Genomic DNA, 19270 nt, shown 5'->3' with positions numbered 1-19270 from the left:
AAGTAATCTAATCTAATCTAATCTCCTGTCCTTCCCCTCTCTGAGAGTGAACGTACTGTCCTTGGCAAAGGACTCAGCTTCATATCTTTACGCTCCCCCTCTCCGACCTTAATGAATTCCGGGCTCGCCCCTGCCTCTGTCTCTATGCTCACTTCTTCAGACAGGACTTCCCTCAGTCTCCATTTCACAGATCCCTTCACCTGCCTCCAGTATTCACCCTCCATTTTCCTGACTTCTGACCTGCCCTTGATCTCTTTATTGAAAACTGCCGACCTGACATTGTCTGTTTCAATTCCTCTGCTGCTTTCACGCACTGTAACTTGCTCCCTTTCGAAAAATCCACACTTCACTCTCTGAAGTCAAACCCTAACTTGGTTATCAAAACCGCCAACAAAGGCAGTGCTGTTATAGTCTGGTGCACTGGTCCTTCGCCTTGCAGGGTCTCAGCATCAGCTCTTCGGCACTCCTTCCTTCCATTCCCTGAACAGTGACTCCGCATGCAAACGTCAAGCCACTGTTGCCAGGACTACCACCAACCCTCAATACTTTCGGAGCATCCTCCTCACTGCTTCCAACCTTGGTGTCTCCTAACCCCCGGTCAGCCTATTTCTATCTCCTTCCCAAAATTCACAAAGCAGATTGTCCCAGTCGGCCTGCCATACCAGCCTGTTCCCACCTCACCAAGCTCATTTCCTCTGACCTTGACTCCATCCTCTTTCCACTGCTCCAGACCCTGCCCATCTACAGTCACAATTCCTCTGTATAGCTCTGTATACCTTCAGTAAAGCTCTTCACACCCCATGCCCTGTAAGGACTCCATCCCAATCCCCCAGTTTCTTTGCCAACATCGCACCTGTTTTTAGGCGATGCCACCTTCCAAAGCAGCGCTGCTGACATGGCTTGCTTCTTCCATAACCGTGGTTTCCCACCCTTTGTGGTTGACAGGGCCCTCAATTGCATCTGACCTATCACCCATGCTTCCATCCTTGCCCCTTCCCATCACTCACAACAGCGTGAGCGGATACCTCTGGTCCTTACTTTTCATCCCACCAGCCTCTGCATTCAAAGGTACATCCTCTGCAATTTTAGACAACTCCAGCAGAATGCCACCAGCAAACATATCTCTCCCGCACACCCCATCTGCATTTCGCAGGCATCATTCCCTCCTATGTTTCCCTCTTAAAAGGACTTACCTCGAGAGTCAGTGGCCTCCATTTTCAGCCGCAGCGGGAGCAGGGAGAGCGAGGAGCTGAGTGAGAACACTCTGGGAGTGTACTGATTTACATGGACTTCAGTAAGGCATTTGATAAGGTTCCCCATAGTAGGCAGATGGAGAAAGTGAAGTCACATGGAGTCCAGGATTTACTAGCTAGATGGGTGGACAACTGGCTGGGCAGCAGGAGACAGAGAGTAGTAGTGGAAGGGAGTTTCTCAAAGTAGAGACCTGTGATCAGTGGTGTCCTATAGGGATCCATACTGGGACCACTGTTGTTTGTGATATATATAAACGATCTGGAGGAAGATGTAGGTTGTCTCATTAGCAAGTTTGCAGATGACACTCAGATTGGTGGAGTAGCAGAATGTAGGTAGATTGGAGACTTGGACAGAGAAATGGCAGATGGAATTCAATCCGGGCAAATGCAAGGTGATGCATTTTGGAAGGTGCAATTCAAGAGCAAACTATACAGTACATGGAAAAGTCTGGGGAAAAGTGATGTTGAGAGAGATCTGGGTGTTCAGGTCCATTGTACCCTAAAGGTGGTAATACAGGTCAATAGAGTAGTCAAGAAGGCATATGGCATGCTTTCTTTCATCAGATGGGTATTGAGTACAAGAGTTGGCTGGTCATGTTACAGTTGTATAAGACTGTGGTTTGACCACATTTAAAATACTGTGTATAGTTCTGATTGCCACATTACCAAAAGGATGTGGATGTTTTGGAGAGGATGTTGGAGAGGAGGTTCACCAGGATGTTGCCTGGTATGGAGGGCGCTAGCTATGAAGAGAGCTTGAGTAGATTAGGATTATTTACATTAGAAAGACGGAGGTTGAGGGGGACCTGATTGAGGTCTACAAAATCATGAGAGTTATAGACAGGGTGGATAGCAAGAAGTTTTTTCCCAGAGTGGGGGACTCAATTACTAGGGGTCACGAGTTCAAGGTGAGAGGGGAAATGTTTAAGGGAGATATGTGTGGAAAGTTCTTTACACAGAGGTTGGTGAGTGTCTGGAATGCATTGCCAGTGGAGGTGGTAGTGGCAGACATGATAGCATCATTTAAGATGTTTCTAGACAGATACATGAATGAGCAGGGAGCAGAGGGATACAGATCCTTAGAAAATAGGCAACAGGTTTAGATAGAGGATCTGGATTGGCACAAGTCAACATGGATTTAGTAAGGGGAGGTCGTGTCTGACAAACCTGTTAGAATTCTTTGAAGAGGTGAAAAGTAGGTTAGACCAGGGAAACCCAGTGGATGTGGTCTATCTAGACTTCCAAAAGGCCTTTGATAAAGCGCCACATGGGAGGCTGCTGAGCAAGGTGAGGGCCCATGGTGTTCGAGGTGAGCTACTGGGATGGATTGAGGATTGGCTGTCTGACAGAAGGCAGAGAGTTGGGATAAAAGGTTCTTTTTCAGAATGGCAGCCGGTGACAAGCGGTGTCCCGCAGGGTTCAGTGTTGGGGCTGCAGCTGTTCGCATTATGTATTAATGATCTGGATGAAGGGACTGGGGGCATTCTAGTGAAGTTTGCCGATAATACGAAGTTAGGTGGACAGGCAGGTAGTACTGAGGAAGTGGGGAGGCTGCGGAAGGATCTAGACAGTTTGGGAGAGTGGTCCAGGAAATGGCTGATAGAATTCAACGTGAGTAAATGCGAGGTCTTGCACTTTGGAAAAAAGAATAAACGGTGAGAAAATTCATAAAGCCAAAGTACAAAGGGATTGAGAGTGCTAGTTGAGGGTTCTCTAAAGATAAACATGCAGGTTGAGTCCGTGATTAAGAAAGTGAATGCAATGTTGTCATTTATCTCAAGAGGGTTGGAATATAAAAACACTGTTGTGCTACTGAGACTTTATAAAGCTCTGGTTAGGCCCCATTTGGAGTACTGTGTCCAGTTTTGGTCCCCACACCTCAGGAAGGACACACTGCACTGGAGCATGTCCAGCAGAGATTCACACAGATGATCCCTGGAATAGTAGATCTAACATACGAGGAATGGCTGAGGATCCTGGGATTATATTCATTGGAGTTTAGAAGATTAAGGGGAGATCTAATAGAAATTTACAAGATAATACATGGCTTGGAAAGGGTGGATGCTAGGAAATTGTTTCCATTAGGCGAGGAGACTAGGACCTGTGGACACAGCCTTAGAATTAGAGGGGGTAAATTCAGAACAGAAATGCGGAGACATTTCTTCAGCCAGAGAGTGGTAGGCCTGTGGAATTCATTGCCGCAGAGTGCAGTGGAGGCCGGGACGCTAAATGTCTTCAAGGCAGAGATTGATAAATTCTTGATGTCACAAGGAAGTAAGGACTGTGGGGAGAATGCTGGTAAGTGGAGTTGAAATGCACATCAGCCATAATTGAATGGCGGAGTGGACTCGATGGGCCGAATGGCCTTACTTCCACACCTATGTCTTATGGTCTTAAGCTTAGAGGGTCGAAGGGCCTGTTTTTTTGCTCTTTGTACCCTTGTCCATTTTACAACCACCAACATCACCCCATCTTCACATGGCACCTTCCCATATAACAGCAGAAAGTGCAACACCTGCCCCTTCACCTTCTCCCTGCTCACCATCCAAGGACCTAAATAGTCTTTCCAGGTAAAGCAGCATTCCCAGTCTTGTGTACTGTATTCGCTGCACCCAGCATGGCCAACTCTACATTGGAGAAATCAAACACAGACTGGGTGACCACTTTACAGAACACCTACAGTCTGTGTGCAGACATGACTCCGAAGTTCCCATAGCCAGTTATTTTAACACAGCGTCCTGCTCACATGCTCACATACCTGTCCTCGGCATACTGCAGTGTTCCAGTGAATCACAGTGAAAACCAGGGGAACAACATCTCACCTACAGGCTAGGTACTTTGCAGCCTTCTGGGCTTAATACTGGGTCCAACACCTTCAAATTGTTTCGTAGCTCCCATTTCTTTCTTTTTGTTAGCTTTATTTGTTACATTCTATGTCACCATGCCCTCACCGCACCCCCCAACCCACCCCTCCACACCCCAGTGGGATCGTCTACCCCTTCAAGTCTTGCAGTTAAACACACCATTGTTCTACCATTCCCACATCCCGATCACCTAATCTGAACTATCAACACCTTTTCTCTACCAGCACTCGAACCCCACCATTGCCAACGTGCCCCCAATTATCGCATAAGTACTGACCACTTCGCTGACATTCTGAGGAAGGGTCATCTAGACTCGAAAAGTGAGCTTGGCTCTCTCCGTGGATACGTTCTGACTTGCTGTGATCTCCAGCATTTGTGGTTTTCAGTGCAGTTATTTGCTCCTACTCAGACTGACAAGGTTTTGTCTCTTACCCAGACACAAAGAGAACACCCTAACTATAGAAACTCCTGTAACAAATCACCAAGAGTTCAGAGATCAGTCTTGGTACGTGGAAAACTGACTCATCGACTGTGGACCCAGATCAGACCCCTGACAGTAACTTTGACAAACTTCCAAAGCCCTCCTCCCATGGACTAAGGGCGGATCATTCAATTGGGAAAACGACAAATGATGGGAAAATCTTACGTTAATAAAGTAGTTAAACTCCACTACTTCTAAACAATCCAACAGACAGTACAGATGAGAACCTACTTTTTAAATAAAGACATTTGATGTAAAAAGCCCAATAGTTAATTTGAACATAGCAAAGGATGGCTCAGTGGTTAGCACTGCTGCCTCACAGTGCCAGGGACCCAGGTTCGATTCCAGCCTCGGGCGACTGTCTGTGTGGAGTTTGCACAATCTCCCTGTGTCTGCGTGGGTATCCTCCGGGTGCTCCAGTTTCCTCCCACAGTCCAAAGGTGTACAGGCCGGGTGAATTGGCCATGCCAAATTGTCCGTAGTACTCAGGGATGCGTAGGTTAGGTGCATCAGTCAGAAGTAAATGTAGAGTAGTAGGGAAAGGGAATGAGTGTGGGTGGGTTACTCTTCGGAGAATCGGTGTGCACACGTTGGGTCAAATGGTCTGTTTTCACACTGTTGGGATTCAATGATTCAAGATTCCGCAAATATCTCTGTGATAGTGGGTGCGTGCCTTCCTGTGAGGGTCAGCACCTTCAGGACAGGAGGGCAGTGGGGTCTGTATCTCCTAGTGATGGTTGGGACCTTGAGGAGAGGAAGGGAGAGAGATGTTTCAGGAAATAGTGGAATGTGCCCTCACCGTGCTGACTGCCCTGAGGAAACCATGAATGGGTGAGACAAGGAGTTGCAGAAACACGATGCAAAATGAGCCAACCACAGTTGAAGTGGGCTGACTGTGTTATTGCAGTGAATTAACATTCGAGATGGAGTTTCAGGGCCAGGTGCACAGAAGTTCTCTCAGATTTGGACAGTGAATATCCACATGGGCAGTGAGTTCCAACTCATATGCACTCGATCTGGAGAAAAATTCTTCCTCACATCCCCTGCTCCCCGCGATGTCCTGAACAAAATCTTCAATCTGAATCGAGTCGAAAAGTGTGGCGCTGGAAAAGCACGGCAGGTCAGGCAGCACCGAGGCAGAGAGTCAACGTTTCGTGTATAGGCCCGTCATCATTATTCCTGAGAGTGGTGGCACGGTGGCTCAGTGGTTAGCGCTGCTGCCTCACAGTGCCAGAGACCTGGGTTTGATTCCAACCTCGGGTGACTGTCTGGAGTTTGCACATTCTCCCCATGTCTCCCTAGGTTGCCTTCATGTGCTCCAGTTACCTCCCAAAGATGTGCAGGTTATGGTGAATTGGCCATGCTAAATTGCCCATAGTGTTAGGTGCATTAGTCAAGGGAAAATGTAGGGAAGGGGAATGGTTACTCTTCAGAAGGTTGGTGTGCATTTGTTTGGCCAAATGGCCTGTTTCTATATGGTAGGGAATCTAATCTAATCGACTCTCCTGCTCCTCAGATGCTGCCTGACCTGCTGTGCCTTTCCCTACACTTTTTGACTCTGACTCTCCGGCATCTGCAATCCTCACTTTCTCCTCCACGTTATAATTGTGTCCATCTTGATCAAATCTCCCCTCGATCTCCTTTGCTCCATGGATAACAACGTTGTCAGTAAAACCTCTAATCACTGGACCCATTCTGGTAAATCCTCCCCTGCACACTCTCAAGAACACTCACATCCTGCCTAGCATGTGGGGATCACAGCTGGAAACAATGCTCTTGATAGAGCCTAACTAGAACTTTATAAAGGTTCTGTATCACCTCTGTGCTTATGTCCTTGATGTCTCTGTTTATGAAGCTCAAGGTCTTTGCAATCCATTCTCTCAATATAGACCAACAGACATTGGCTCCACCTGCCACTTTTCTGCCCAATTCTGCTAATGGTTTTTGATTCATGTACTAGATCACTCCATACCACATCTTTGTACAGTTGCTCTCCATTTGAGTAATATTCTTGCTACACTTCTAGTTGGAGTTGGAACTCCATGTCAAGTTTGGGTCTCCTTGCTGAAGGAGAGTTTTATTTACATCAGAAATAGTTCAGGGAAGGTTCCCTCAGCTGATTCTGGAGATGAGGAGGTTTGTCTTATGAAAATAAAGATTGAACGGTTTGGGCCATTACTCAATTAAAGTGAGCTTTCAATCTTGTAAAGGATTTGATAAGGTAGATTGGAGGGACCCACCCAGACCCATCTCCCTCTGACTAATGCACCTAACACTATGGGCAACTCACCCTAACCTGCACATCTTTGGATTGTGGGAAGAAACCCACATAGACGTGGCGAGAATGTGCAAATCCTACACTGTCGGTTGCCGAAGGTGAGATTTGAACCGGAGTCCCTGGCATGTGAGGCAGCAGTGCTAACCACTGAGCCACTGTACTAATGAACCACCCATAGTCTGGAGTGTGGGGCTCACAGTTTCAAAGCAAGTCCTATAGTATGTCAGTGGGGGTTGGGGATGTGTTTGGCTCATACACAGTTGTTGAGTGGGATACTTTCAAGGCTGTCGCTGTGCTTTGACTGGCGTAGGAATCAAAGGTTACGAGACCAACAAGAAAGACCACATTAATTCAACCATAGAATGATAGTCAAACAGCACATTGGTCGAACCCATCCAAGCTGTCCATAAACGGAGCTAGCCCCATTTACCTACATTAGGCTCATATACCTCTGAACCGCTCCAGTTGGTGTACCTGTCCCAATGTCTCTTAAATTGAACTTGCTTGTATCTCTTCCTCTTGCAGCCTGTTCCATAAACGCACCACCCTTCAGGTGAAAAAGTTACCTCTCAGGTCCCTTTTAAATCTTACTCCTCTCACCTTAAACCTATGCCCTCCAGGTTTGGACTCCCCCATCCTGGGGGAAAACAAGCTTGGCTATTCACCTTATACATGCCTGTCATAATTTTATAAACTTCTATAAAGACTGCCGGTATTCCACGGAAAAAGGTCTCAGCATATCCAGCCTCTCCTTTTAACTCAAACCTTCCCATCTTAGTAAAACGCTTGCAAATATTTCTTCACCCTTTCCAGTTTAATAATTTCTTTCCATATAGCAGGGTGACGAGAATTGTACATAGTATTCCAAATGTGGCCTTACGAGCCCTAATCTTATGGAATGGGACAATAGGAACAATGGGTCAAATGGCCTACTACTGCTTCTCACATGACGGTATGGAAATATGAGTTCAAATACCAGCACTTGAACCAAGGAAATTAAAATTTAATTCATAAATTTGTAAGGAGAAGCTAGTCACAATGAGAGTGAGACTAAAATTGTAGGAAATGTGTGAAAATGATGGATAAAAATGGCAAGATTAGGGAACCATGGGTGTCAGGTGAAATAGTGAGACTAGCTAAGAGGAAAAACGACGCACATATAAGGCCTAGGCAACTGAAAACAGACGAAGCTTTGGATGAATACCAGGGAAGTAGGACCAATCTGAAACGAAGAATTAAGAGGGCTAAAAGAGATCATGAAATATCTTTAGCACACAGGGTTAAGGAAAATCCCAAAGCCTTTTATTCATATATAAGAAGCAAGAGGATGACTAGAGAAGGGTTGGCCCACTCAAGGATAAAGGAGGAAAGTTATGTGTGGAATCAGAGAAAATGGGAGAGATTCTTAATGAGTACTTTGTTTCAGTATTCACCGAGGAGAGGGTGACATGATGGATGTTGAGGTCAGGGATAGATGTTGATTACTCTAGGTCAAGTCGGCATAAGGAGAGAGGATGTGTTGGGTATTCTGAAAGAGGTTAAGGTGGACAAGTCCCCAGGTCCGGTTGGGATCTATCCCAGGTTACTGAGGGAAGCGAGAGAGGAAATAGCTGGGGCCTGAACAGATATCTTTGCAGCATCCTTGAACACGGGTGAGGCCCCAGAGGACTGGAGAATTACTCATGTTGTCCCCTTGTTTAAGATGGGTAGCAAGGATAATCCCGGTAATTCTAGACAGGTGAGTTGATGTCAGTGGTAGGGAAGCTGCTGGAGAAAATACTGAGGGATAGGATCTATTCCCATTTGGAAAGAATTGCGCTTATCAGTGATAGGCAGCATGGTTTTGTTCAGGGAAGTTCATGGCTTACCATCTTAATAGAATTCTTTGAGGAAGTGACAAAACTGATTTGATGAGGGAAGGGCTGTAAATGCCATATACATGGACTTCAGTAAGGTGTTTGATACATGGTTGGCTGATGGAGAAAGTGAAGTCGCATGCGGTCCAGGTTATAATAGCCAGATGTATAGAGAACAGGCTGGGCAACAAGAGACAGAGAGTAGTAGTGGAAGGGAGCTTCTCAAAATGGAGACCTATGACCAGCAGTGTCCCATAGGGATCTGTGCTGGGACCACTGTTGTTTGTGATATACACAGATGACCTGGAGGAAGGTGTAGGTGGTCTGATTAGCAAGTTTGCAGGTGACACTAAGATTGGATAGTGAAGGCGACTGTCAGAGAGTACAGCAGAATATAGATAGATTGGAGAATTGGGCAGAGAAAGAGCAGATGGAGTTCAATCCAGGCAAATGCGAGATGATGCAGTTTGGAAGATCCAATTCAAGAGCAAACTATACAGTAAATGGAAAAACCTTGAGGAAAACTGATATACAGAGAGATCTAGGTGTTCAGGTCCATTGGCCAAGAAGGCATACAGCATACTTTTCTTCATCATATGGGGTACTGAGTACAAGAGCTGGCAGGTCATGTTACAGTTGTATAGGACTGTGGTTTGGCTACATTTGAAATACTGCATGTAGTTCTGGTCGCCACATTTACCAAAAGGATGTGGATGCTTTGGAGAGGGTGCAAAGGAGGTTCACCAAAATGTTACCTGGTGCTAGCTATGAAGAGAGGTTGAGTAGATCAGGATTATTTTCATTTGAAAGATGGAGGTTCGGGGGGACCTGATTGAGGTCTACAAAATCTTGAGAGGTATAGACAGGGTGGATAGCAAGAAGCTTTTTCCCCAGAGTGGGGGACTCAATTACTTGGGGTCATGAGTTCAAGGTGAGAGGGGAAATATTTAGTTTAGTTTCCCTACAGTGTGGAAACAGGCCCTTCGGCCCAACCAGTCCATACTGACCCTCCAAACCCATTTCGCTTTGACTAATGCACCTAAAACTATGGACAATTTAGCCTGACCAATTCACCTAAACTGCACATCTTTGGACTGTGGGAGGAAACCAGAGCAAACCCACACAGACAGTCGCTCGAGGCTGGAATCAAACCTGGGACCCTGATGCTGTGAGACAGCAGTGCTAACCACTGAGCCACTGTGCCATCCCTATTTAGGGGAAACATGCATGGAAAGGTCTTCTCAGAGAGGGCTGTGATCTGCCAGCAGAGGTGGTAGAGGCGGGCACGATGGCATTATTTAAGATGTATCTAGACAGATACATGAATGGGCAGGGAGCAGAGGGATACAGATCCTTAGAAAATAGGCAACAGGTTTAGACAGAGGATCTGGATCAGCACAGGTTTGGAGGGAGGAAGGCCCTGTTCTTGTGCTGTAATGGTCTTTGTTCTTCTTTGCTCTAAAACAACCAGATTGGTGTAAAAACTCATATGGCTCACCCTGATCTTAGATAAGAAAATTTGTTGACTTGTTCTGGTGGATTCATTAAAAGGTGCACCACAGGAGGTCCACTGTGCGTCAACTGACACCACATAGATTGGCATGGTTTAAAAAGGCAGGTCACCACGACCTTCTCCAGGGTAATTAGGACTGGGGGATAAATGCTGGCCCAGCTAGGTGACAAACAAACACTAAACACAAAAATGCTGACTTTGTGTAGGATCCACAAAGATATTACCCAGCCATACATTTTCAGCCACATCAATGTGTTAGAGATCCTCACCAGCTGTCCCACTGTAATCTCCAATCCTCAGCTTGTACAGGTTCCGGGCATCACTCAAGTAGAACCGATCATACGTTGCATAGACTGATTCACGGCCATCACGGAGATCGATTCGCAACTCGTATCTGGTTTGGGCAGAGATCTTATGAATGTTGTCCAACCCTATGTCCGTAGAATAACAAAGGTCTACAAGTTACTGGTGGCAAAAGATAGTTGTGATTTTGAACAGTTACTCTCAATGACAATATGTTTGGAGAGGGTCAGGCAGTGTAATAATTGGAATAAAAGTGCATTTGGATTGCATGACTCAGAGTCATAGTGTGTTTGGATTGTGTTACTCAGGGTAATTGTGTATTTAGGTTGAGCTATTCAGAGTAACAGCATGTTTTGATTGCATTACCACCCTCAAACCAAATACACCGTCACTCTTGAGTGACACAATCCAAACATGCTGTTATTCTACGTCATGCAAATTAAATACACCATTACTCTGAGTGACACAATCCAAACACTGAGAAACACATGTTTTATCTTGAAAAAAAAACTTAGATTGTGTTGCTCAGCGAAGATGTTACACAGGGTACCAGTATGTCTAACAGAGTAAAAGTTTTTTTTTCAAGTAACATAATCCAGATATGCTATCTTTTTGAGTAACACAAATTGAACACCCTGTTACTCCGAATGATACAATCCGAACACGCTTACACTTTGAGTAACAGTGTGCTTGAGAGTACTATACAGGCCGAAGGGCCTGTTTCCACACTGTAGGTAAAAAAAGAGGTCAGGATAAACGTGATGCCAGAAAGGCAAAGAGTAAGACAACAAGATATCAGATTCCCTGGATGACAAAAAGAAAACAAAGCAAGGTTAAAAAAGTTAAAACTTGCTGAGAGCTCAACGTGACTGAGCATCCAGTAGAGTGCAAAATGGTGGGGTGAAATTAAAGAGAAGTTGAGAAGCTTCATGCATTGACCGAGAAATGGTATAAGTAAGAGAGCGGAGGAAGTTGAAAGCCACGACAATAAGTGATAGCCACGTGAAAGACAGTCACAATCTCCCGAAAAACCAGGCTTATCTTGAATTTATTTTATTTACCTAGCCAGAATTCATCCTCCAGATTTCCAAAGCCCACTCGATAATCACTCCACTTGCGTGCAAAGTCTGTCAGTCCATTCTGCCGCCTCTGGAGCACCTGTATCAGCAAAAGGTAGTACATTAACTGTACCCTCAACGTCACCAAGTTACCTCCACTGCTCTCACACTCTGCCGACAGCCTTAAACTTGAGAAGTTTCAAGTACAGCATGGGAGCTCTCTGATAACATGGACCAACTGAATGTGGAAAACTAACCATCTAGAATAAGGAATTCTTGATTCTAAACCTAACTGTGCTTTCCATGTGCTGGGTGGGTTTGATGGTACAGTGCAGATGCTGCTATACCTTCTGTTTGAAAAGTAGAGTTAGCTTTATTGCATTTTTAGTTGAGTCAGAGAGGCTTTCCATCACCCCATGCTGTCTGTGACCTGGGAATGTTTGACAGGGACAGTTAGATTAGATTACCTACACTATGGAAACAGGCCCTTCAACCCAACAAGTCCACACCGACCCTCTGAAGAGTAACCCACCCAGACCCATTTCCCTCTGATTAATGCACCTAACACTATGGGCAATTTAACATGGCCAGTTCACCCGCTCTGCACATCTTTGGGACTGTGGGAGGAAACCGGTGCACCCAGAGGAAAACCACGCAGACACGGGGAAATGTGCAAACTCCACACAGACAGTGGCCCGAGGCTGGAATCAAACCTGGTGCTGTGAGGCAGCAGTGCTAACCACTGTGCCACCGTACTGCCCTTAGCGGAAGCTTTATTCTGTTATAAAACATAGAACAAACAGTAGTACAGCACAGCATAGACCCTTCGCCCCTCGATGTTATGCCGGCCTTTTATCCTACTCGAAGATCAAACTGACCAACATACCCTATCATCCATGTCCCTATCCAAGTGTTGCTTAAATTTCCCAAATGTATCTGACTCTATTGCAATGGTCTGCAGTGCATTCCATGCACCCACCACTCTCTGTATAAAGACCTTATCTCTGACATCCCTCCTAAATCTTCCTCCAACCACCTTAAAATTATACCTCCATGTGATAACCATTTCTGCCCCAGGAAATAGTCTGTGGCTATCCACTCTATCTATGCCTCTCATCATTTTGTACATCTCTATCAAGTCACCTCTCATTCTTCTTCGCTCCAATGAGAAAATCCCTCGTTCCCTCAACCTTTCTTCATAAGACATGCCCTCCAGTCCAGGCAGCATCCTGGTAAATCTCTCTGCACCTTCTCTAAAGCTTCCACATCCTTCCTATAATGAGGTGAGCAGAACTGAACACTATTCCAAGTGTACTCTAACCAATGCTTTAAGGAGCTGCAGCATAACCTCGAGGCTCTTAAACTCAATCCCGCTGCTAATGAAATTCAACACATTATATGCCTTAATAACTCTGTCAACCTTGGTGGCAACTTTAAGGGATTTCTGGACCCCAATCTCCCTCTGTTTCTCCACACTGCTCAGAATCCCGCCTTTAACCCTGTAATCTGCATTCAAATTCGAGCTTCTAAAAACGAATCGCTTCACACTTTTCGAGGTTGAACTCCATCTGCCAATTATCAGCCCATTCCTGTATCCTGTCAATGTCCCGTTGCAACCCACAACAGCCCTCCACACTATCCACAACTCCACCAACCTTCGTATCATTGGCAAACTTATGAACCCACGCTTCCACTTCCTCATCCGAGTTTTTAAAATAAAACAAAGATCAGAGGTCCCAGAACAGAGCCCTGTGGAACACTCAATGGTTACTGAGCTCTAGGCTGAACACTTTCCATCAACTACCACCTTCTGTCTTCCATGAGGCAGCCAATTCTGTATCCAGACAGATAAATTTCCTTGTATCCCATGCCTCCTTACTTTCTGAATGAGCCTAATATAGGGAACCTTATCAAACACCTTTCTAAAATCCATATACACCACATCAATATGTTTTGGCACATCCTCAAAGAATTCAATAAGGTTTGTGAGGCATGACCTGCCCCTCACAAAGCCTTCCTGAAGAAGGGCTCATGCCCGAAACGTCGATTCTCCTGCTCCTTGGATGATACCTGACCTGCTGCGCTTTTCCAGCAACACATTTTCACCTCACAAAGCAATGCTGACTATCTCTAACCAAGCTATGATTTGCCAAATAATCACAAATCTTGTCTCTCAGAATCCTGTCCAATACTTTGCCCACCACTAAAGTAAAGAGAGAGCTAAGAGCAGCAAGGAGAGGACATGAAAAGTCCTTGGTTGATAGGATTAGGGAAAACCCAAAGGCTTTCTATAGGTATGTCAAGAATAAAAGGATGACTAGGGTAGGAATAGGTCCCGTCAAGGATAGGAGTGGGAAATTGCGTGTGGAAGCTGAAGAAATTGGAGAGACACTGAATGAATACTTTTCGTCAGTATTCACTCAGGAACAGGACATTGTTGCCGATGTGAATATTGAGTCACAATTAATTAGAATGGATGGCTTTGAGATATGTAGGGAAGAGGTGTTGAAAATTCTGGAAAGAGTGAAAATAGATAAGTCCCCTGGGCCTGATGGCATTTATTAGGATTCTCTGGGTAGCAAGAGAGGAGATTGCAGAGCCATTGGCCTTGATTTTTATGTCTTCGTTGACTACAGGAATAGTGCCAGAAGACTGGAGGAGAGCAAATGTGGTTCCCTTGTTCAAGAAGGGGAGTAGGGATAACCCTAGTAACTATAGGCCGGTGAGTCTTACCTCTGTTGTGGGCAAAGTCTTAGAGAGAATTGTAAGGGATAGGATTTATGAACATCTGGATAGGAATAATGTGATCAAGGATAGTCAGCATGCTTTTGTGAAGGGCCGGTCGTGCCTCACAAACCTTATTGAATTCTTTGAGAAGGTGACCAAGGAAGTGGATGAGGGTAAAGCAGTAGATGTGGTGTATATGGATTTTAGTAAGGCGTTTGATAAGGTTCCCCATGGTAGGCTACTGCAAAAAATACGGAGGTATGGCATTGAGGGGGAGTTGGAGGTTTGGATTAGGAATTGGCTGGCTGGAAAAAGACAGAGGGTTGTAGTTGATCGTCAAGGTTCATCTTGGAGTGCAGTTACCAGCGGTGTTCCGCAAGGATCTGTTTTGGGACCATTGCTGTTTGTCATTTTTATAAATGACCTGGAGGAGGGGCTAGAAGGTTGGGTGAGCAAGTTTGTGGATGATACGAAAGTCGGTGGAGTTGTTGACAGTGAGGAAGGATGTGGCAGGTTACAGCGGGATATAGATAAGCTGCAGAGCTGGGCAGAAAGGTGGCAAATGGAGTTCAATGTAGGTAAGTGTGAAGTGATTCACTTTGGTAAGAGTAACAAGAAGTTGGATTACTGGGCTAATGGTCGGATACTTGGTAGTGTGGATGAGCAGAGGGATCTTGGTGTCCATGTACACAGATCTCTGAAAGTTGCCACCCAGGTAAATAGTGCTGTGAAGAAGGCATATGGTGTACTGGCTTTTATTGGTAGAGGAATTAAGTTCTGGAGTTCTGAGGTCATGTTGCAGTTGTATAACTCTGGTGCGGCCTCATCTGGAGTATTGTGTGCAGTTTTGGTTGCCATACTATAGGAAGGATGTGGAGGCACTGGAACGGGTGCAGAGAAGATGATTAGGGGTTTAGATAGGGTTGACCATGAGAACCTTTTTCCACGTATGGAGTCAGATATTACGTGGGGGCATAGCTTTAAATTAAGGGGTATAGTAGGTATAGGACAGATGTTAGGGGTAGATTCTTTACTCAGCGAGTCGTGAGTTCATGGAATGCCCTGCCAGTAACAGTGGTGGACTCTCCCTCTTTATGGGCATTTAAACGGGCATTGGATAAGCATATGGAGGATAGTGGGCTAGTGTAGGTTAGGTGGGCTTGGATCGGCGCAACATCGAGGGCCGAAGGGCCTTTACTGCGCTGTATTTTTCTATGTTCTATGTTCTAAGACTGACTGGTCTGTAATTCTCAGGGTTACCCCTATTCCCTTTCTTGAACAAGGGAATAACATTTGCCACACCTCCCCCCCCCCACCCCCTCAATCATCTGGCACTACTCCAGTGGACAGTGAGGACACAAAGATCATCCCCAAAGGCGCAGCAATCTCTTCCCTCACTTCCTGCAATAACCTTGGGTATATCCCGTCTGGTTCAAGGGACTTATCTGTTCTCATGTTTTCCAACATTTCCAGCACATCCTCTTTCTTAACACCAATCTGTTTGAGCATATCAGACAGTTTCACGCTGTCCTCACAACCGACAAGGTCTCTCTTACGATTGTATACTGAAGCAAAGTATTCATTAAGGACCTCCCCGATCTCATCCAACTCCAAGCACAAGTTCCCTCCACTATCCCTGATTGGCCCTACCCTCACTCTGACCATCCTCATGTTCCTTGCATAAGTGTAGAACACCTTGTGATTTCTCCTTAATCCTACCTGCCAAGTCTTTTTCATGCCCCTCTAGCTCTCCTGTGCCCATTCTTTAGTTCCTTCCTAGCTACCTTGTAACCCTCTGGAGCCCTTTCTGATCCTTGCTTCCTCAACCTTCAGTAAGCTTCCTTCTTTCTCTTGACTAGATGTTTCACATCTCTTGTCACCCACGGTTCCTTCACCCTACCACCCTTCCTTGCCTCAGTGAGACAAATCTATCCAGTAATATCAGCAAGTGCTCCCTGAATAACCTCCACATTTCTGTTATGCATTTCCCTGAGAATATCAGCACTGTAATCCTCCCTGCCCCCATTAATTACTTTCCTATACCGTCTGCTCCTATCCCTCTCCATGACGAACCCATGCTTTTCCCTGTCCTAGGTGTGTTTGAAGTGGTCAGTATAGAGGGTTTTTTTTTCTTTCACTTTAAAAGATTAGAGGGAGAATTACTCTATATCCATTCTGTACCTATCCTAGGAGTGTTGGATCCTTAGACTCTGAGTTTAAGAACTAATTCCATGCAAAGCATAGAAGAGTTTCTGGAGGACAGAAAGTTAACCTGATGGTTTGCCTTGTTCTAAGGTGTCAAACAGTGCCTGAGTTTTGATTATCACTGTGATGCACACAAGACCATGCTGACACAGGGGCAGTAATGTGGTTCAGTGGTTAGCACTGCTGCTTCACAGTGCCAGGGACCCGGGTTTGATTCCAACCTCAGGCAACTGTCTGTGTGGCGTTTGCACATTCTCCCCATGTCTGTGCGGGTTTCCTCCGGGTGCTCCGGTTTCCTCCCACAGTCCAAAGATGTGCAGGTTAGGTGAATTGGCCATGCTAAATTGCCCATAGTGTTCAGGGATGTGCAGGTTAGGTGCATTAGTCTGGGGTAAATGTAGAGTAATAGGGTAGGGGAATGGGTCTGGGTGGGATACCCTTCGGAGGGTCGGTGTGGACTTGTTGGGCCTAAGGGCCTGTTTCCACACTGTAGGGGCTCTATGACTCTTCTGCTGACTGGTTTGTACTCAAGGCTAGAGAATGGTTGACCATTAGTTTCCCAGCCTGTGCTTGGTCTTCAGGATTAATCCTACCTCCGGAGGACCCCCTGGACTTTGTCACACATTTCCCCAAGTCAAGGTACCCTGGACTCCCCCTCTGCCCCTGTGGGTGTTGAGTCCCAGACTCATGGGCACTTCACCCACCAGCACCTTGGCACAATGGTCTTTCTGAAGCTACACTTTCTAAACAAAACAAATCTGCTCCCAACCTGCAGATCAAGATGTGAATTTTTGCCTTGACAGTGCTCAGACGCTGAGCTCACCCCTGTGTCACGTTTAGCCCACTCTCACAAGAGCATTTCATCTGCAGTACTATCGCTCTGCTCGGTTTTCTTAGCAAGAGTGCGCCACTATTAGGAGGTCCCTTCATGAGTATGACAGCCCACTTTCAAGGCTTCAGCTGACAGAAATGAGGATCTTAGTCAGAGAGTCATAGAGATATATAGCATGGAAACAGATCCTTCGGTCCAACTCGTCCACGCCGACCAGATATCCCAACCCAATCTAGTTCCTCCTTCCAACACCTGGCCCAAATCCCTCCAAACCCTTCCTATTCATATACCCATCCAAACGCCTTTGTGAAGATGTCCATAATCTCAATATCATCACCCAGTTACTGTCCAAAGAGAGGGTGGAGTGTTACTCACGAGCCAGCCGCCACTATCAGTGGTCATGTCACAGTAGACCTGCATGCTTTGCTGTGGCTCTCCGTTTAGGTAGATGGTGTAGATGCCACTGATGGTGTCTCCATTAAGTAGGTGCTGAGTACAGTCCCAAGGGTACGGATAAAGGCGTCCGGCTACATTGAAGAAACAAGGAATTAGGACATCCAGAACTGAAGGAGACAGGGCACACAAGAGAAATGACGCATCCTTCCAATTCTCACGCAGCTCCTCAGCCTGGAGGAGTATCTATACACAAGTTCAATATCCCAACGAAGCAGCCACCATATAAAATATTCACTGGGCCAAACAAGGAATCAATGAAACGATGGCCCATTGAAACCAGCTTTGATCACAAATCATCATTTTGATTCATAATCGGATTAGAGAGTCATACAGCGCAGAATGGCTCCTTTGACCCTTTAAGCCTGCATCGACTTAACTACCACTAAAGGTGCGCGAATCCCAATTCGTTGCATATCCTTGAATGTTATCATATTTCGAGTGCTCATCCAAATATTTTGTAAAGGTTGTAAGGTTTCTGACTTCCACTGCCTTCCCAGCAGTGTATTCCACTACCCTCTAACCTTGAGGATTCTTGGACCTTCGGACCCGTTCCCACTTCTTCACTCCTGAAGAACAGTTCTCTGGGATTTTATCATCGCTGAGAATGGGCTTTGTTTGAATGGATTTTCATTGGGGGCACGAGAGGCAGCTAAGTGCAGCCACTGCTGTCTTCAAGACAGTGTGTTCCAGTATGGTCCCGGTCCAGATTCACGGTGGGTAGTTGGGGTTGGACAGGAAGGGCAATGCCATCTGTCAAACCCACCCACCAATTTGGAAACCCGGTGGAGACATCAGCCTGAATTATGGCAATCCCATTTAAGGTGGGAAAAGCTGGAAGAGGAAAGAAGGTTTGGCTTGTTAGATTTTACCAGGATTTGACTCTCCAAAACATTAATTGAGAACCTTACCAAATGCTCTGCCTGCATTCTTAGGTCTCATTTTTGATATTCTATCAGGCCTTATTCTTAGAAACTTATAAAGCATCTAGGTCATTTGTATGGTATGTTTTACATGCCCTCCCTTAATTTCTCAACTTCTCTTTAATTTCACCCCACCATTTTGTACTCTACTGGATGCTCAGTCATAGAACATAGAACATAGAAAAATACAGCGCAGTACAGGCCCTTCGGCCCTCGATGTTGCGCCGATCCAAGCCCACCTAACCTACACTAGCCCACTATCCTCCATATGCCTATCCAATGCCCGTTTAAATGCCCAAAAAGAGGGAGATTCCACCACTGTTACTGGCAGGGCATTCCATGAACTCACGACTCGCTAAGCAAAGAATCTACCCCTAACATCAGTCCTATACCTACCACCCCTTAATTTAAAGCTATGCCCCCTCGTAATAGCTGACTCCATACGTGGAAAAAGGTTCTCATGGTCAAACCCTATCTAGAGTCACATTGAGCTCTCAGTAAGCTTTAATTTTTTTTAACCTTGC

General features: G+C 45.7%; 1 protein-coding gene across 1 annotated transcript in view; it reads right to left on the bottom strand.

The window, feature by feature from the left end:
* tnr (tenascin R (restrictin, janusin)) overlaps positions 1-19270 on the bottom strand; it is a 201861-nt gene that overhangs the window by 13535 nt on the left and 169056 nt on the right. The window contains exons 17-19 of the mRNA XM_060830044.1: positions 17746-17897; positions 11610-11706; positions 10515-10676 (exon numbers count right to left, since the gene is read on the bottom strand). Coding sequence (XP_060686027.1) covers positions 10515-10676; positions 11610-11706; positions 17746-17897 — 411 coding nt within the window. The remainder of the gene's footprint in view (positions 1-10514; positions 10677-11609; positions 11707-17745; positions 17898-19270) is intronic.

Source organism: Hemiscyllium ocellatum, chromosome 9, assembly GCF_020745735.1.
Source record: "Hemiscyllium ocellatum isolate sHemOce1 chromosome 9, sHemOce1.pat.X.cur, whole genome shotgun sequence".
In the NCBI taxonomy this organism is placed as follows: Eukaryota; Metazoa; Chordata; class Chondrichthyes; order Orectolobiformes; family Hemiscylliidae; genus Hemiscyllium; species Hemiscyllium ocellatum.
The sequence above is the reverse complement of the archived record's forward strand: the minus strand, read 5'-3'. Positions and strand labels throughout refer to the sequence as shown.